Raw genomic sequence first — 20,113 nt, 5'->3', positions numbered from 1 at the left:
AACTCCAAGAGCGCACGGCGGCAGCGAGGGAGGAGGTGGCGGCGGAGGTCGAGCGGCTACGCTGCTTCGACTACAAGGCCTACACCACTACGTCGCTCGTGGAGGGGGATAGATCGGGCGCACTGTTGGCGTGGCTAGCCAATTCTACGCGCCGGACCTCTCCGACGACGTCCATGCGCACGGCGCAGGGTGTTGAGGTGCACACACAGCCTGAGATCTTGCGCTGCTACCTGCGATACTATGAGCGACTATACCGTAGTAGCTCTGCCAGGGACCCCGATTTGATTGAGGACTACCTGCGACCCCTGGAGTTGCCATCTCTGGAGCCGGAAGTGGCGAAGGCTCTGGGCTCCAACATCGAACTAGGCGAAATTTGTGGCGCCATTAAAAGGATGGCGAGGAATAAGACCCCGGGCCTGTATGGCCTCCCAGTAGAATTTTACTCCGCTTACGCTGACCTCCTGGCGCCGCGGCTGCTGATAGTCTACAGAGAGGCGAAGCGGTTGGGACGCCTCCCCGGCTCGATGTGCGAGGCCCTGGTGGTTCCCCTCCTCAAGCCTGGTAGAGACTCGTCTGACCCGGCATCCTATCGACCTCTGTCAATGCTGACGGTCGATTATAAGATCCTGAGCAGCATTTTGGCGTCGAGGCTACTGGGGCACATGCGTTTCTTAATTCATGAGGACCAGGCTGGATTCATTCCCAAGCGGAACACGACCATGAACATTCGCAGGCTGTTTCGCATACTGGGGGAACCGCACCTGGAAGCCCTGTGCCCGGTGATCCTTTCGGTGGATTTGGAGAAGGCCTTTGATAGCCTGGAATGGGACTACCTGTGCAGTGTACTGCGGCGTTTCGGGCTGGGTGAGGGCTTTGTCAGGTGGACCATGGTGTTGTACGCCTCGGCATCGGCTAGGGAGAGGGCAGGCCCTCTGATCTCCTCGCAATACTCGGTGGAGAGAGGCACGAGGCAGGGTTGCTCGTTGTCCCCACTGCTCTTCGCGCTGGCGGTGGAACCACTGGCGCTGCTGCTCCGGTCAGGGGCCCACTTTAACGGTTTGCGAACGCAGTCGGGCCCACATCGAGTCTCGCTTTACGCTGATGATTTGTTGCTCTTCCTCGAGGACCCGGTGGCCGCCCTGAATGGGGCCGCGGCGGCGCTCACGGCTTTTGGGGAGGTCTCGGGCCTTCGGGTAAATTGGGCCAAGACTTGTCTGTTTCCGGTTCGCAGGGGAACGCCCAGCCCTGACATAGGTGGGGAGATCAGATGGGAACCTGACTGTTTCAAGTACCTGGGGGTACACATTTACCACGACCCAGCTGATCTCCTGGATGGGAACATAGCTCGCTGTACTCGTGCGTTGCGCGGTAGCATGGACTTCTGGGCTACCCTGCCGCTCTCGGTGGCAGGGCGGATCGCTCTACTGAAAATGGTGGCGCTCCCCCGGCTGCTCTACTACTTCCGTGCGCTGCCGATTTGGATCCCACCGGCCACCTTTCGTCTACTACGATCTATGGTGGTGCGTTTCCTCTGGGGTTCGGGCCGCCGGAGAGTGGCCCTCAAGACCCTGATGAGGCCGAAAGCTGAGGGTGGCCTTGCGGTGCCGGACTTTGAGAAGTATTACCTGGCGGCGCAGCTGCAGACCTTCACCCAGGAGGTCGCTAGGGAGTTCCGAGGCCCAGAGGCCGGGAGGGGCACCGGGATGGCTAGGCATGTTATCTCCTTCGTCACATTGCGACAGCGTATGGCATTGCAGGACCTGACGCTGGAAGAAAGGACCATCCGACTATGTTGGAACCGTGCCCACGCCCGGGGACAGTTACGGTTACCATATGCACCCGAAATACCACTGGGTATGTTGACGGCCCTGCCTCACGGGGGAGATTGGTCACGCCTGGGGCACTGGGAGGAAGCGGGACTGCAGCTAGTGGGGGACCTCTATGAGGACGGGGCGTTATTGCCCTTTCAGGAGCTTATAGACCGCTTTGACGTCCCTCGTGGCGACTTCCTTTTGCACACGGCTCTGGTCCGAGCGATCCAAGCGCACTGGAAGAACGGGCTAGAGGAACCACCTACGTCCCCGGTGTGCCAGTATGTTATGATGTCCGCAGGGACGGTCAAGGCGGTCACGTGTCTCTATGGTAGGCTGATCACTGAGGAGTTGACCCCCCTCACCACTTTACGAACCCGCTGGGAGGCGGATATAGGGAAGGAGATTCCGGAGACGACCTGGTCACAGCTTATGAGGCGGGCCTGGAAGGGCGCACGCCACGCCCGTTTCCAGTTAGTCCACTTTTACGTACTTCACAGGGCCTATTTGACCCCGGCGAAGATTCAACAGTACTTTGCCGTGGATTCGGCGGAATGCCCCAGGTGCCGTGCGCCCGGGGCGGACCTCATCCACATGCTGTGGTCTTGCCCGGCGTTGTCCTCCTATTGGCTTGGAGTGGGAGATACCTTGACTGGGGTGACGGGGAGATCCTTGTCGGTTGACGCGGCGGTGGGGCTCCTACACTGGTTCCCTCATACCCCCAAGAATAAAATCACAAGCAAATTTATTGATCTGGGGCTTCTCCTCGCAAAACGAGAGGTGACCAGGAATTGGAAGGCAAGGGTTGGTCCAACGGAGGCTAGGTGGCACGGCGAACTGTTGAAATGGGCGGCAGGAGAGAGCACACTGCGTTATCAATTGGCCAGAAGGCAGAATAACGAGAGAGTGCAGGAGGCAGCACTAGAATGGGAAACGTTAGTGCAGGCCCTCAGAGATTATTGCGCTCCCAGCGATTCCGAAAGTGAAGATGCGGCACGACCCGAGTCCCGTTAGTCCACTATAGGTCACTTATCCATTGCACTTTCCCGTACGTCTCCCATAGGCTTCCCTACACGCATTGCGACACACTGATGGCGGGGTTGGGGGGGGTTTCTATTAGACTTGCTAGTTGTTGGGGGGGGGTTCTTTTGTTCTTTTTGTAGGGTGAGTTAGAAAAGCAGATGACGTTCTTTGGATCATCCGGACCAGCTTCGACCTTCCAGCGGATCCCCATTGGTGTTCGCCGCCCGACCTTCGGGTTGTGGGCTGAATGGCTGTGTACACTTCTGGCTTGATGAGAGGGGATGTGTTTGATACCGTTTTGTCCGATTGGGCATATATTGCTGGTCTACTCTGTACTTTTGTCTGATTCCTGCAATAAAAATATATTTAAAAAAAAAAATGAAGTGGATGCAATAGAGGAGGTAACAATTATGATTTCACCATTAGCTAACCTTATTAAATTCAGGTTACCGAGCCATTTGTCTTCAGGAAATTAGGTAAATCCATCTCAGAATTTAACTGGCACTCTAAAGAGTGAGAATTATATTACTCAAATCAAGACTCTCGAAACATCAGGGTAGTCTCAATATAGCTGTGTTTCCTAAATACCAAACAGTCTTTCTGTTAAGTTTCCATTAGACTGTAGAAAACAAACAAAAAACCCCTGCCTGACTCTTAAATGAACAAGACCTGATACACACTTCAACTATTATCAAAGATCACAATGAACTGTACCAAATTAGCATGCAAAGTGAACATAATAAACAGTAGAAAGTAAGCCCTACATAGATAATGCTCTCCACAACATGACAAGACAATACAAAACATTCAGACATATCATCAATGTGGCACAATGAACATTAAATATAAAAAGAAAACAGTATACTGGGAAAATTGATACCTAAAGAGGATCAATGTACTAAAATACCTCTGCTCCAAAGAACAACAGATGCAATTACAAATCTTCCAAAACCAAATGTAACCTTGAATCCATGGATCTCTATACATTTCCAAACTAAGACCATCCTCTCTAAAATCACACAAGCCACATCTAAATCTGGCAGAAATGTACTCAAAGAGGTTACTGTGCAGCCACAATTTACAAACTATTAACAATAAAAGAATACAAATGCCTCACAAATGTCATTAAACTTTTATTTTACACATTCTTCAAAACCCGATTCAGCCACCTTGTCACTGAATACAATTTGGCCAGGTCTCAGGGTCTCAAAAACACCCCTGCTGTCACACAATGTAGATTCTGAACAGCACATAAATCCTTCTGAACAACGACTAAATTCCAAAATGTTGGCCTTGTTGAATTAGATGCTGGAACTGCACAGACAAACCCAGAGACCTAAGACACATCCTACTGGAGAGTCCACTACTCAAGCCAATCTGGCACGATGTGTGCAGACAATGAAAATCAAAACAGATTAAGCTCCAGAACAAATCTCTATTGGTCTGTGTTCTTTCTCTCCTTCGTTAACCTTCACTCAAAGTAGGACAATTTGCTACTCTTTGATTTTATGGTCACCTTAGGGGTTAAATGCATATGATTAGAATAGGAAAAAATCCAATACGTATCTGACCATACTTGGTGGGTTTGGGTCTAATTCAGCTTAAGGTGTGCACGATATGATAAAAACATATACAAACAGAAAACATACAGCGAAAACAGAGTCGTAGACGAGCATAAATTCAACAAATGAAAAAGGAGAAGTAACTGGCATGTGGACTATTAACACAGTTTGCCAAAACACTGTTGACCAGTTATTGATCTTCCCACCGTCTCATCCCAAGTGCTATTCTTCTCGTTCCAAATGGTACAACCATAGGAAGCTAGCATTACACCATCCTCTTCTTTCCAAACTGCTCACTTGTGTAGTCCATGTCTTCTATTCCAGTATCTACATCCTGTCTTCCCTCTCGAACCTTTCCCCACTTCTGTTCTTTTTTTTAATTTGGAAACTCTATTGATTCCACCATGACAAACTCTAACAAAGATAGAGTGTAATACTTAGCATCATGTCAGCCAGCAAGATCGACCTGCTACAGTTAACTGTCTTGTTTTCCAATTAGCCCACACGTTCTCTCTATATTTTAACACCATTGTACATGGATAAGATAATTGAATCAAAGTCCTGTGCACACGTATTAAATATGGTGAAGTTCCGGTGTCAAAGCCTAATGTTTACAACAGTGTCCATTGGTAAATAAGGTGGCTTAACATCTGATTTTCATGTGAAAAGAGTTTGTATTTCAATTTGACCAGTACAAAGAAACAAACCAGCCGACACGTGTTTCGTCACACCGTGTCACAAATGTGACTCTTTAGGGCTGTTGGTTTGTGGGAGAACGAGATCGCGTGCTCCGGTGTAAATCCACCCGGATCGTGGCAAGTGAGAAAATTTTCTATATAGAGGATAGGTGAAAAACACAGGAACCCCAGGTGTCCCAATTGGAGACACGGGGGCAACTCTGGACGGGTACATCCAAGTTGGGGTAAATCTGTTCTCCCAGGGTGCTATGTGGCGGTCGCGTCGCTTATAGCACAATAGCTCCGTATCCTGCTATACAATTGGGACACTAGGGGGTCCTGTGTTGTTCACCCATCCTCTATATAGACCATTTTCCCACTTGCCGTGATCCGGGTGGATTTACAGAGGCACGCGCAATCTTGTTCTCACACAAACCAACAGCCCTGAAGAGTCACATCTGTGACACGGTGTGACGAAACACGTGTCGGCTGGTTTGTTTCTTTGTGCTGATCAAATTGAAATACAAACTCTTTTCACATGAAAATCAGATGTTAAGCCACCTTATTTACCAATGGACACTGTTGTAAACATTAGGTTCTGGCACCGGAACCTCACCATATTTATTACGTGTGCACAGGACTTTGATTCAATTGTGTCGTGTGGATCTTTATCCACACACTAGCAGGGGTTGTTTTTCTCCTGGGTTTGTTCCCCCTGACCTGTTTGCACCGTGGCCTTATGATATATGTTTTTGGACTTCGAAAACGCACACGCTTGAGGGCCATTTCTTCCTGAACTTAATCTAAACCCATCACAGTGATTCATGGAGAAGATAATGGCACGTTTGCCGTTTTCCTATGTTATAATCTTTGAGTCCTACCACCTAAGACTATATTTTCTGTTGTATTCTTAGAATCTCAAAAAAAGTCTTGGAATAAAAACTCTGAATAACCAGATTCAGGTGCTCAGATACTGGGAGGAAACTGTATTTCCTTCCATACAGTAACCCTCTACAGCTGAACCCGGCCCACTATAATCAGGACTCTAGCATATTATTTTTCCATTGGTCCAAGAAGATTTAAAAACTTGGAGTTTTGGGAAACTCATTAATTTGAAAAATGTTTTTTAGGTGTAACTCTCTAGCCAGTGCACAATAGCATACCAAACAATGAATACATATTTTAAAACGTGCAAGTGCATATTAAAATACAGTGAATACATAGATTTTACTGAGCCATTACAAATCTGCATATTAATAAAACAACAACTATAAAGATTCCCCATGCGAGACTTAAGCAACTTTGAATACGACTAGGTGTACATTAACAAATTAAAAACGCCTGTTTGCAAAATTTCTTCTAACTAATAACATTTTTGTTTTTTCTGTACAACCATACCATCATTTAATGTACAATGCATATCAACACAATTAAAAGCATGTAACCAATGCACAGGCTTTCATGCTGAAAATAATGTACCCATTTTTGAGGTAGGTAAAAAGTAATTTACACAAACACAACAACGTGATCGTAATAGTCATCTCATTGAGAAGTTTCAGAATTATTACTGCTGCTCTTGGAATTTTATTATTCAGACTATCCTTCTTATTCAAAGATGGCAAAACTATTAAACAGAAATAAACCATGATAACTTTTAACCAACCACCCAACAGAAATACAATGAAAAATATTTAGATTTACGGAATGTAGCGAGGCGAATACTACCAAAGGATAAACCAAAGATAACATTCCACAAAGGACCCTGACACTAACAGGATTCTTTCAAACACAGCAGGTAGTTCTTTATTTGCTTTTTGACGTGGAAACGGGAAGGATGTCAAGCATACACTTTGGCAGGTTATTCCAAAAATCGCAACCAGTAAATACGATAGTGATCCCTCAGTCAAACTTTTAAATATTGTATGGATAGTAGCTTTGGTTTGTAACTGCCTGGAGTAGGCACAAAAAGATTATTTCCAGAGGAGAAGGATGTGTTTATCAGATTCAGCATCACCACAAGTGCCATAGACTTAATATATTTGTAGGAATGTAACTAAGACTAACTTAGAACTTATTTTTCTTAAGATTTTAGTATACAAGACTATTCAATAGAGTAGTCATGAGCAACCATTGCTTTCATAAGAAACAGCATCTAAAACAGCAGGCACATTTGAACTAAAGAAAGCAGAAGAGCATCTTCAGGCGCAGCCACAGCAGTACCTCAATTGTTTTTGAAAAAGTCTAAAGATTAGCCGAACTTTTCTCACCACAGCCACTGGTGCATGGATATGAGTGGTGAGGACAAGGTACAGCATCACTGCTTTATCTTCTTTTAGGTGTAATCGGTGTCATGCATTCATTTCTGCATTACACAGACACATTCTGCTATTTCCCAGATCCCCCAATCCACGGACACACATGACTGAATCTGGGTCATAAGGCTCAACTGGTTGACGGCAGTCATAACTATGTTTTCTGAACTTGCTATGCACTGAATTACCTCTGGTGGGTACCCCGGTGCTTGGAAAGCAACTCATCCATTTGATGCTATACATCAGGTACCTGTGCGACAAGCCACATGTTCAGAAGTTTTGTTTTAAAAAGTGAAATTATAGAGCTGAAATATAGAGCCAGAGAAATGGAATTCTAATTCTTGATTGCCAGAAACATGTCGGGATCTCTTAAGTCTGGAGATAGAAAGTAGTCTGCCCCAGAGGGATCAAAAAGTGATATGATTAAAAGTGGGATACAGAGCAGAGGTAGGACATTCCACTTTCTGACCATTAGGAACGGGAAGGCTCTAGCTGCATGTCTTAATTCTAGAAAGCCAAAGAAGTCTGCCTTAAAAGGTTTTTCGTATTTTACAAGATGGCCTGCTTGAAGGCTGTTCTGCAAAAATATAAAACCAGTCGCATATAAACCTTCATGGCAAATACACAAGACCTTTAAGGTCAATCTCTTTGCCACTGGGAACCAAAGAAGAATATCTAGATGTTCGCATATGTGGCTCCTGGGTAAAGAGCCAGCATAAGTTGAGCTGAAGAGTTCTGAATGATCTGCAGACAAATCGAGAAGATCAGCATGCAGTCCCAAATAAAGAAAATTACGCAAGGGCACCAGAATTTGAAGAACTACAAAGCGATTTTCACATGAAAGAAAAAGAAGCATTTTGTGCTGCATTTTCAGGTAAAAAATAAATAAAAGGAACAGTTGGGAAAGCTGTTTTGTCAATCTGGGGGAAACTAAAGTTAAAGCTCTATTAAAAGTAAATACAAAGATTAAGAACTGTCTCCACTAAACTGGGGCTCTACTTAAAGTATCTGGCAACAAAGCTTGTTCCAAAGTGGAGGGCTCCGCCCATAATCAGAACCTCAGTCATTTCTGAATTCAGCTTAGACATTTTAGGTTCATTCAAGTGGACAAATTAGTCTCTCACGGTCTTTGAGGCTGTGTTCACATCTCCATCTAGACAAATAATACCTTGTACACTTTTCAATATGTGGTTTTAAACAGTTACCTCCCCTACTGGGCTTCCACCTCAGCACCATTCCTCACATTTCCTATTTCCCAACCATATTTGTCTTATTTAATTTCCATCTGTGTTGTTGATTTGCGTTTGAATTTCTTTACCTATTGCAGTTTGCTGTAAATATACTGAGAAGCCTTCCTAGAATTACTTTGCCAAAAAGACAAAACGTATTACTGTCTGATGCAAATGTTTTAGCCTTTCACTAATGGTGTACATTTCAAATGCAGTCTTCAGATACTTAGCACTTGAAACATATACCATCAATTTGATCAAACAATGCTCTGTGTCTAATGAACATAAAGATCAGGGGGCTGTGTCACAAGGATCTATAAGGTATCTTAACAGCTGAAATAGAAAACAGTGATTAAGTCGAAGGTTTCATGGTACCACAGTCAAAAACTACCACTATACATGTTACATCACAACAGGTGACAAATAAAAAGGGGCAGATCAGGCAACTGTAAGAAGGCAGAGAGGGCCAAAACTCAACTTTTAATTGTGTCCAAGGCAAGGCCTTTGTAGGGAAGAGACAGGACAAATAATAAAGCATCAGACTGTTTGACCTGGAGAGATCAATCTAGTGAGTGCTGAATCACAACTTAGTCCCAATGCAAAGAGTATACAGTATTCATTGAGGGATGCATGGCTGCCAAGATTACATCAACCATTTCTGGAGGAAAGTAGAAGTTGTTCACCTGTCACCACTCAAAATCCACGCATGAATGTGGAGATTGCAAAGGCTGAGGTGGAGACCCCAACCATTCTCCTGAAGCAAATGCGGATGTTTCTTGGCAATCACATGTTCTTTCATTAGATAAAGAGGAGCTGAATTTAAAAGAGTAACAATTAAACAATGTTCCTTAAGGATTCATTCACGTGTTAGATCCAATATTCAACTTTGTCACAAAAGTGAACAAATTAATCAACAGCAGGGTAATTTTCAAGAAAGATATATAATGGCACTTTTTATATTGTCAATTAAACACAATAGTCATACTAAAATCCCTTAAAAACATGCTAATACATTCATCTAATTTTTCATGTATGGCAACAGAAACACTACTACACCAGTTACAACACTAATAGTAGCGATGCAACACCCTTTTGCTAGATGCTTTGTATAGTTTGTACATCACTGGTACTATACATTAACAGTAATTAAACTTTTGCATAAGTTGTTATGATCATCAAATCACTCAATATATAACAAACAGGATGTTTGCGTCAACGGTTCAGTCTCTCAACGGCAACAAGGGTCCACTAGACCATCTTGAGGACGGTGTGTTTCACCAAGAATCTCTCCAAAATCAACTGCCTCATGAATAAATCAGAATGCCATCATTCGATACTACTGGTCGAATGTTGGCATTCTGATTGGAAAATTGCAAATGGGAAAACTGAATTCTCAAGACAACCAATACCTTGTCAAGTGAAGAATTAAAGTCAGCCAGATCAACGGGAAAAGACTGTTCAGGACTTTTAGGTTTGTTTCAGGAAATTATATGAACATTAAGACTATCATGAGAAGATTATTTTTGCCTTGACTGATGTACAGTATGTAAAGTGATTCTGGGCATACTATGTTTGACTCTGCATAATCCTAAAACGGACTGGGCAGCTAAACCTAAAATTTTAAATCAAATTATAGTAACCTGTTCAGGCAGAAAACATTCCATGGTCGCTCTTCCTAGGCATTAACCCACACTGAAACACTCTGTGTAATTGGTTGTGTAACCACTTTACCAGACTGCTATAAAGGTTTTCATGATGTACTTGACAACAAGAAAGCAAGTATATTTCCTCCACATACAGACTACAAAAGCAAGATTGATTTAAAACCCAGAGCAGCATTCATTGTAGTAAAGTATATGTGCGCACAAAGCCTGAGACCGAACATCTTAGACTGAATACACACAAAAAAATAGCAAATTCGTTCACCATCCCCTCACAAATGCCTGGTTCATTGTCCCTTTTTTTCTGTACCAAAAATGGGAAGTCAGCTGAGAACATGTATGGATTACAGGGCAATCAATAGCTTTCTCATTACCATAGAATTTCATTACCAATGATTGCTATCCTTTTGGATGATATAAAAAATGCAGGGATCTTAACTAAGCTGGACTTCAAGGAAGCCTACCATTTGGTTAGTCTGTGATGGAAATGAGAGGATGACTCCATTCACACCAAGTTTGGTTTATCTTAATATTACCTCTTTTCTTTTGCCTCTGCAGTGCTCCAGCGGCTTTCCAGTATTCCACCGATGAAGTTTTGAAAAGGTTCTTGCACATGTTTTACATAGATAATTTAAATTACATCTTGATTTATTCTGGTTACTTAAATACCACTAACAATATGTTAAGGCAGTATTAAGGAGGTTAAGAAAACATATTTTTGCTACAATTGCTAAGTTTGTATTTCACATCACAACAGTAGAATTATTTGAATATATAATCCGTCCTCAGGGTATACAACTGTATGAGAAGTGCCAGAAATTCTTCAATGGTCCATCCCTATTTCTGTAAAAGCAGTACAAACGTTTCCCAGCCTTTGCTAATTTTTATAGAAGGTTCGCACAACAATTTTGGAGATTGTCGAGCCCATTATTAAACTTCTCTGCAGAGGAGTTATCTTTGTGTTGTACAAAGAACGAGTTCAAGCTTTTAGCTTCTTTAAGAGGCATTTCTCTAGCACATTTATTTTAAAGCATGCAAACGTGAAACTTCTACTATTCTAGGAACGGATGCATGAAATCATTTTATGGAAGGAGTTTTGCCCCATAGAGATTCGTTAACAGGACAGGTGTATCCAGTGGCTGATTTCTGTCTGATGTTTTACCTTTCAGAGTTGAATTATGTTATCACAGGCAAAGAACTATTAGCAGCACAGAGATCTTATCAAGAGTGGATATTAATTAAGAGCTTAACACACAGCAGAGTATTACAGGTGCCATAGAAATTTTCTTTTTTTTAAAACCAGCTACGAAATGGACTCCTCAGCAACTCAGATTGCCAAAGCTATTTTCGACTTAGGAGTTTGAGAAAAACTACAAACCTAGCAAAAATACAAGGGAGACAGATGCCTTATCTCGGCAGACGCAAACTGAAATTGAAAATGCAAAGCTAGTCTGTCTCTTTTGATATTACCAAGTAAAAACACAAAATATTGATGATGCAGCCCTGATTAATATGGTTATCTTGTAGTAACAGAGGTTCATCTAAAATTACAATCTATTGATAAGGTAGCCTGGCTTAGAAACACAGAGTTGAGAAAGATTAAATAATGTGTCATTAGGAGACGCTGTATTTGCCTTCTGCACAGTTAAAATCAACAGGTTATGAGTTGGTTTTCAAGACTGTGTGCATCCTGAAATTGGGAAAACTATGGTCACAGTAAAAAGTATTTTATGCCGCTAACTCTGCTTACCCATGGTAAATAATATGTTTAGACATGTTCTGTTTGTGCCCACATTAAAAAATCACGTACTAGCTCTAAAGGACTTTTGAGACCATTGCCTGTTCTACCAAAACATTGGCAAACAGTATCTAAGAACTTTTTATTTGATGTAATATGTGCAGGTCGTGTGCAACACACTACGCCTAGGCTCCTGCACAAAGAGTTGACGCTGTCTGGTCAGATACCTTGCATCTCAGAGCAACAAGCAGTGTGATGCACCTGATTAAAGACAAGAAGCACAACAGGTCCCTTGTAGCTATTGGACTCTCATTGTGGCTGCCATCTTAAATGTCTAGAGTACAACTTGCTTGTGGTCTATGATGTCCTTGCTAGCCACTGGTGATATATATTTACTGAGGTGGGACTTGCCGCTAGAGGTTAGGACTTTTGAATCCGGTTTTCCTGAGAAGTCGGCGACAGACATCCTTGAAATTGGAGCCTTGTTCTGGTACTACCGAATCATAGAGGCTGTAGACTTGCACTTGTTGTTTTCCACTAAAAGTCATCCAATAACATAGCATAAACCCTATTTTGTGATTCATTCACTTTCGAGAATTATCTCTTAGGACTATCAACTCTTATTTTCGATCTTACACTTTCACCATGAGTCATACATTAGGATGACAACATTTTGCATTTGACTGTTCCACAAGGCGTAATCCATGTGGATTACCAACCCGGTCTTCTCATACTTTACTTTTATTAGAGGTTTTCTGCTCCATTAAGAATTAAATGTTGATTGAAATACTTTCCTAGTAGAAGTCAATGAAATAGTGTGGACAACACAAGGTTGTTAGACAAGTATATTAGGAAGCAATTGATAACAGTAAACCTATGATTAACAAGTATAGCAGAACTGTATGATATTGATGGCTTTCACAATACAGTTATCAACCAGTTATACTGAATTTAAGTAAAATCATGGAATTTGCCGCATTTCAGTGAAGGTAGGTCTCTGCAGCAGACATCGTACACTAACCTAGATTATTTTTTGGAGTTATATCAGCTACTTTGTATTACATCTCAGAGGACATACAGAGAGAGTTCCATTTCAAAACTGAGTGGAAAACGCACATAGTGTTAGGAGGTTATTGTAAACCGCATCAGAAAATCATAGGTTAGCTTTGAGATCAACACTATAGCCCTATTATAAGTCTTTTCATCTTTTCAGATACCAGCAATCCTGCAGTACAGATTAAGCCCTGGTGTCCAGTCCCGAAGTTTAAAAATATTCACAGTCTGTTTCTCGCTTTTGTCCAATCCAACTATCCGTGGATCTACTTTCCCCAGGTCTACTGTTAACCAACATGTCGATAGTGTGAGGTTGGCTGCGGATTTAGTGAAGAGTGGAAACTCAAATCCCTGCTGTTGGAACTGGATTATAAGGCTAGTGCATCATGACACATCATTAGCAATGATTCCGCACCACATGGTTGGGCCCTCCATAGAGAACATGCTCAACACCAGTCCTTCAAAACCTTTCTTCAAAGTTGTGGAGTCTGGTTGAAAGGATTTTAGGACCAGATACACTCTGCTCCACCATTTCTTTAGATTACAATAATATCTTGTGGGAACCCAAAGCCTTGGATCTAAAACTCATCATGTCCTTACTCCCCACAAGGAGGAATGACTTGCATGATCTGAGTGGCAACTGGTACGATAAACACTACTGATTGGATAAGATGTTTTACCTCATTTAGAATAATCAGGAAGATGTCATTATCCAGGAAAACATTTTTTTCCAATGTGTGTTTTTTTTAAGTAATTCCTTAATTTTCCGAATACCTTGTTCCTAATAACTCTAGCCCTGACTCAAATACAGCCCCAAATTTAAAATGTGTGCTTACACTAATACTAATCTGGTCCTGACCCAAATCCTATAAGTGAACCATAACCTTACTATAAAAGTAAACCTATATTATCTCATGATGTGATCCAAACCTTTACTGCAACTCTAAAACTGAACCTACACAGGCCTGCATGCATTGGTGTTACAAGACCTTCTTGGGGTGTTTGCCAGGGTGTGTAACTCACTAGTGGAAGCAGTATGTTGGGGGAGTATAATCTTCAATAAGTAAGATAGGTGAATGCCTGAATATCTCCCTGATCAGATAAGATCTTTAAAATGCAGCAGGCAGTATTATCTGCTGGTAGCCCCTGGCACCAGGCTCATCAACCCAGAGGTCCTCCTCGTACAGTCGCAGAAACAGAGGTGGTAATCAAAATGGTGATGTGGTGAATGGGGCAAATTCACTATGTAGGGGAATGCTGCTACTACCATCCCGCTAATGATGTCCTCGGCCAACGACAACTGTCACTAAAGTTACTGCTCTCTTGCAGCCAATGACCCTGCCAACCGATGACCTCCAACACTGCGGCTCCGCCACACAGGAAGAAAGACAGTGGTGCGCCCGCTCACTCAGATATTTAGTCGGGTCGCCAGGGAAACTGATCCTCTGTCCTTCAGTGTGCGGTCCCCCTCATGCTGTGGCTGTTTTGACCCTGCTCCATCTTCTCAATAAGGAGGCGACCGCCACTTCCTGGGAGAGCTACAGGTAAGCAACCATCTTCATCGGCGCCTGAATGCTCCCTGACCACTGTTTACTCCTCCTCTCGGATGGTCCCCCTGGAAGGCTCAAGCTACCGCCCGATTTCTTTGATAAGTGCAGACATTAAGATTTTGCAGAAGGTTATAGAGATATACTTGAATAAAACTATTACGGCCCTCATTCCCCTCAGGTGGGATTTGTCCCTGGATGCTGCTCGACCAACCATCTGAGCACTCTCATATTATTTGGCAGGTGAGGGATGAGATGGAAGAGAGGGTCCTTCTCTGCTTGGAAGCCGAAAAGGCGTTGACTGATGTTACCTCTTTTGGACCTTAGAGAGGATGGGCATAGGCAGAGCCGGACTGGCTACCAGGCGTTTTGGAATTCTGCCGAGCTGGGGGCTGATATCCCTGCGGTGGGAGCTGATTTCTTTCATGTAGACCTGCGTGTACTTCAAAATAATTTAAGTAAAACAAATTTTGTTTAGTACAAGCAGGTCCCCATCAACGAAATCAACCCCCAGCTCAGCAGCATTCCTTAACGCCAGGTAGCCAGTCCGGCCCTGGGCATAGGTCACAACTTTATCACATTAACCAGAAGCATGTACTTTTCTCCCATTGTATCTGTTGTACGTGGGGAATTCTCCTCCCTGCATTTTGACATCCACCGCAGTACCAGACAGGGATGTCCTTTATCCCGGTTGTTGTTCCTGCTGGCTTTGGAGCTGCTGATGATTGCCATTCGATCTAATGGCAGTATTAGGAGCATTCACACGACAGCAGGTGAGGTTTAGGCCTTTTACTATGTAGATGAACTTCTCTTGACATCATCAGACCCCTTTGCCTCAACAGGCACTCTGTTTTCTCAACTGTACTCTTTCTCACACTTTTCTGGCTATAAGATTAACTGGTCAAAATGCGAAGCCCAGACTTTAATGCCCACCACAGCCTCTCTGGGTAACCTATAATTTAAGTGGCTTCAATGCCGTTTGGAAAACCTTGGGATGCATATTAACCTGGGGTCTGGAAGACATGGTTCTGGATAATGTGCAACCTATCGTGGACCATATTTAGCGTGATTTCAAAAGTTGGTCTGCTCAGAATCTTTCCCTGTGGGGTAGGGTTCAGATCATTAAGATGAATGTCATCCCTAAATTCAACGACATCTTCTGTATTCTGCCCCTCGTCATATCAGTCTCCTACCTAAGAAGAATCCAGCACTCTATCTTCCGATTCATCTGGGGTCCAGATAGACAGAGAATAAAGGGAGCAACGCTCAACTTCTCATCAGAGAAGGGCAGCTAATGTCTCCCACATTTGTAGGGATATTTGTTGGCACAACAGCTGGCTCATTCCATATACTGGACTAGGCCTAAATGGCTGCACATCTATTACAAAACGAAGTTATATAGTGAAATTAAGGTTCAGGTGGTTCTGTCGTGCTACGCACCAGGTCACTGTAGGTGCTAATTGAACAAAACTCAGAAAGGTATGTTTACAATATCCACAGAGAAAACAAGCATTCAGCACACACTAGTCCCAGTACACGTCGTACGGACTGTGCCGGGAATCGGAAACGAGTGGACTTATCAAGGTCCCACCCACATATTATTTTTCCTGTCATCAATGGAAATAGGCAATAGTTGAGGACTGTTACTAGCGCGGTCAGTGACAGGGACATTCTGAAAAGGAGCTATTATACATTAATTTGTCATTACAGAATCTGTGAGCAGAATTTACAACTCACAGGTTTTTTTATTGTCCTTTAGCCTTTGAAAAGTCCTCGAGGACGAAACACGTGTCGGCAGCAGCGTTTTAGATTTCTTTACCTGTGACTTTGATTGTGAAGTAAAAGAAAAACGTAAAACTTCAGTGGATTGGATTTATTTCTAGTCAACAACCTGTATACTCAATATGAGTTGGACTCAAAAATACTGGGACTAGTGTGTGCCTGAATGCTTGTTTTCTACATTCCATATACCGGTTGCCCAGTTCACACCCTTATGGGTGTTGCTGGAGCATCACCTATTGCACACGTCCGGGCACCTTGCCATCTAGTACACTTCGCAGTCTTTGGGTACCCCTCTCTTCAACCGGATCATTCACATTTCCCAGTACGCTTGCCATAGCCCTCATCGGCTGGTGCAAGATCGGAGTCATTTTCACACTAAAGCCCCACTGTGGCGCAACGCGGCCATCGCTTTGGTTGGGGAGGAGATTCACTGGTCCATCTGAATTACCCATGCTATTTATCACATTGATGATCTTGTTTATAGAGGTTCCATCTAATCATTCCCCGGCATAAGACAGGAATTTGCAATTCCATGCTCCCAGTTTTGGAAATCAATCAATTATCCAACACCTTATTTTATGTTTTGGAGAAAGTGCATATTGACCTCCCTAGCTCACCCATTACTCAATATATCCACACTTAGACAAACTTGCGGGAGACTATTACTGGACTATATGCTGCATTGTTAGCTCCTTGTTTCTCAACTCCTACCACCATAGCACTGCGTCCATGGCAGGAAACTTCTTGTAACACACAATTCTTGGATGATGACTAAAATACACACCTGGTGGACTATTAAGAAGACATTAAGGGAATTGCACTTAAGTATCTTTTCTTTTTTTAGATCCTCCACCACTGGTCCCCAGGAATGTTACATAATGCGTCTCTTAGTATGTTTTCCCGTTGTTGTTGATGTGGCATACTGGACTGCAATATGGTCCATGTTTTATGGATGTGTGACCAGGTGAGGGCCTCCTGGTCGCAGGTTTGAGACCATATCAGGAGGGACCTCAGGGGTAGGCAGGCCTTTGACAGCTTAACTTGTGCTAATGCAGGACACTTCTGATCTTCCCACAGTGACCCAACATGTTAATAGATGGCTCACCTCTTCCCTAGGGGTGGCAATACTGGGAATTCTGCAACACTGGAAATTGACTATGACTCATCTTAAAACATGGACAACATGTAGGACATGGAATGGGTTGAACACCGTATTTATAAGTTACATGATAAATTGCAGATATGATATTTGAGGAGGTTTGTGGCCTTTTTCTCATAGACTGAAGAGACATATGTACCCACACACCCAGGGGTAACTGAGTATCTCGTCTTGCTCCAAGTTCTATGCAAGCCACTATGTTTTATTCTCGTCCTTTCCTGCCAGAGGTTTCCCTGACTTAGGTCCCTTTTGTCGGTTGCCTTTGTGTATGGGATTCCTCGGCTTTCACCTCACCGGGATAAGTCACTGTGACTTAACCTTGATAATGCTGTGGACAGCCAGCCCTCATTTTAATTTCTCCCGTAAGGACACTACACCTGATGGTCTTCCTCCTTCCCCTCTATCTTGGGGAATTGTTTCCCCTTCTCTACCTTGATGTTTTCCTGTGCAAAAAAGAAGTTGCTTTACCTGAAGTTGCCAACTATTTACCCATCTCCTGTGTCTATTCTCCAAGATCTATACTCTGCTGCTCCTGATACTTCTGCTTTCTACCTTTTGGGTTCCTCGCCGTGTGAGGCAAGTTGACTATGTATCAATGTCCCACTTGTTACATTTCAGGTTAAAAAGAAGGTTCCCTTTGGGTACAATGCACATTTTCAACAGTCACACTGCTCACACAACTCAACCACACCCCTTCTTGAGGGTCCCATATGAAGCACTTATAAAGCAACCACTAGATCTTTTTAATCTAAAAAATATATTCATTAATTTATTTTATCAAAAACATTTTCACAAAATACAATTTATATAGCACACAATTTCAAATTGAAATACAGTTAAAAACCACAATGTATGTTAAAAAGGAGAAACCTAGAAAGACAATGGCCTCTGTCTTTACTTGTGTTAATTGGCTTAATCAATAACCAGCATTAGAGCACCATTCTATTTCTCTTGTCTCTAGTATGATGCTAACTTAGACCCAATTTAACACTCCTTAATCATCAGGCGTCAACGCGTTTCGATGGCATATCTATTATTGATACCATCTTCTTCAGGACATACACTTTGTTCTCCTTATGTAATACAATTAAAATTCAGATTCAGGGATCTGTACGAATTCAAACCTACAAGTAAAATAATATACAATCAGTAGATGAATACATTCCTTTTTTTAAAAAGTTTTTTAATTAGAAATAACTATTGGTTTCTGCTATACAGCATGCTCCAAAACACATTCCCATTTCAAATATAAAAATAATTTCTGTATTTATCCTTAACGACTAAGAAACCATCTTCTGCCACATTTCTATCCGGTCCATTCACTTCTTTTTAACAAAAAACCTTAATCATTAAGTCATTTATAAGTGCATCAAATCTAACCTCCAGTTTGTCAGCCTATACCCATTAAAGCTCTTCACACATTCACAGGCTCTATCTTCAAACTTCACAATCATCTGATAAAATCCACTCACCGGTGCCTCACTGCACTCTGGGATTTTTATTCCTTGCTGATGTTCTCATATGCGAGAATGGTTAGGAGAGGTTCCTCACTGATACTAGGAGATAGTGAATAAATCAGTCATCATTATTTTTATCCATCCCCTCCTTTTTTTAATCACATCTTAATTATAGCTCCATCAATATACCTTTTCTCTTTTTGTTCTGTGAGTTATTGAGGTGGATATAAAGCCGGTATTCCAGGTTTCCTCTAAAAGATATACCAACAAAACCTTACTCTCAGTTTGCCATCACATCAACCATCCCATAGTTAAGTTGAGATTGGTTACACAAATTCTTCTCACCTGATGAACATTATCATGGATTGGCCCGGTGGTATATCAATCTTTCTGCACAGTCCGTATTTTACATCTTTAAACACCTTGCCTTCGTGTTTATCACTCACTCTGGTGCTTAGCTCGTGGCTGCGAATAGTGTATAAAAAAGGCACATATTACCCTACAATTTAATATATTTTACTCATGTTTTTATTTTGCACTCAGGGTATATATTTATATTTTTATTTACCTCTAGAGCACCTATTTTGCACTATCTTCACGTAATGTGTACAAGGGACTGCCCGAGTCCTTCATAAGTACACAAACCACACCATTAAAATGCCTTGCAAATAGTCAGGGTTCATTCCAATTCAATGCTCTACCTCTGTGGTGGGTTGCTTATTCAGCAGCGTTTGTCTGACTTTATTATACATAGACCACCGTCTGCTCAAAAGACCACCTCTTATTCCCTCGCGGGTCCTACCATTTTAAATTAGTGGCCCCCGGTTCCTGTATCTTAAGCGCCCCCCCTCTCCCTTTATTAGTCAAGTGTGGCACGGCCATATCCCTCTTTAGTCCTTGCTCACTCACCTTTTTATTCCGACGAGCGCAGCATTTAACCAGGTTTCTTTTACAGCAATGGTTAAACCCCCGTCCCGTCTGCTACTCTATATGTAGCCGCGTTCTCGCATAAGTCGTCATTACGTCGCATGCTCGCGTCTTCTCCTTTCTTCTCAGCCCTACTCTGCCGTCATGTTAATCAACGACGGACCACACTTGTTTT

The 20,113-nt window shown here is 42.8% G+C and overlaps 1 protein-coding gene across 11 annotated transcripts in view; it reads right to left on the bottom strand.

Annotated features, from left to right (window-relative positions):
• MAP2K4 (mitogen-activated protein kinase kinase 4) overlaps nucleotides 1-20,113 on the bottom strand; it is a 767,786-nt gene that overhangs the window by 622,451 nt on the left and 125,222 nt on the right. For 4 of the 11 annotated variants that reach the window (XM_086930571.1, XM_086930573.1, XM_086930572.1 and 1 more), the window contains one exon: nucleotides 19,357-19,476. The exons of the other annotated variants lie outside the window; for them this stretch is intronic. In XM_086930571.1, the coding sequence (XP_086786697.1) occupies nucleotides 19,357-19,476 (120 nt within the window). The remainder of the gene's footprint in view (nucleotides 1-19,356; nucleotides 19,477-20,113) is intronic. 11 annotated transcript variants of the gene reach the window in all.

Source organism: Lissotriton vulgaris, chromosome 7 (assembly GCF_964263255.1).
Source record: "Lissotriton vulgaris chromosome 7, aLisVul1.2, whole genome shotgun sequence".
NCBI classification, from domain to species: Eukaryota; Metazoa; Chordata; class Amphibia; order Caudata; family Salamandridae; genus Lissotriton; species Lissotriton vulgaris.
Note: the sequence above shows the minus strand (reverse complement) of the source record. Positions and strands in the feature narration are given on the sequence as shown.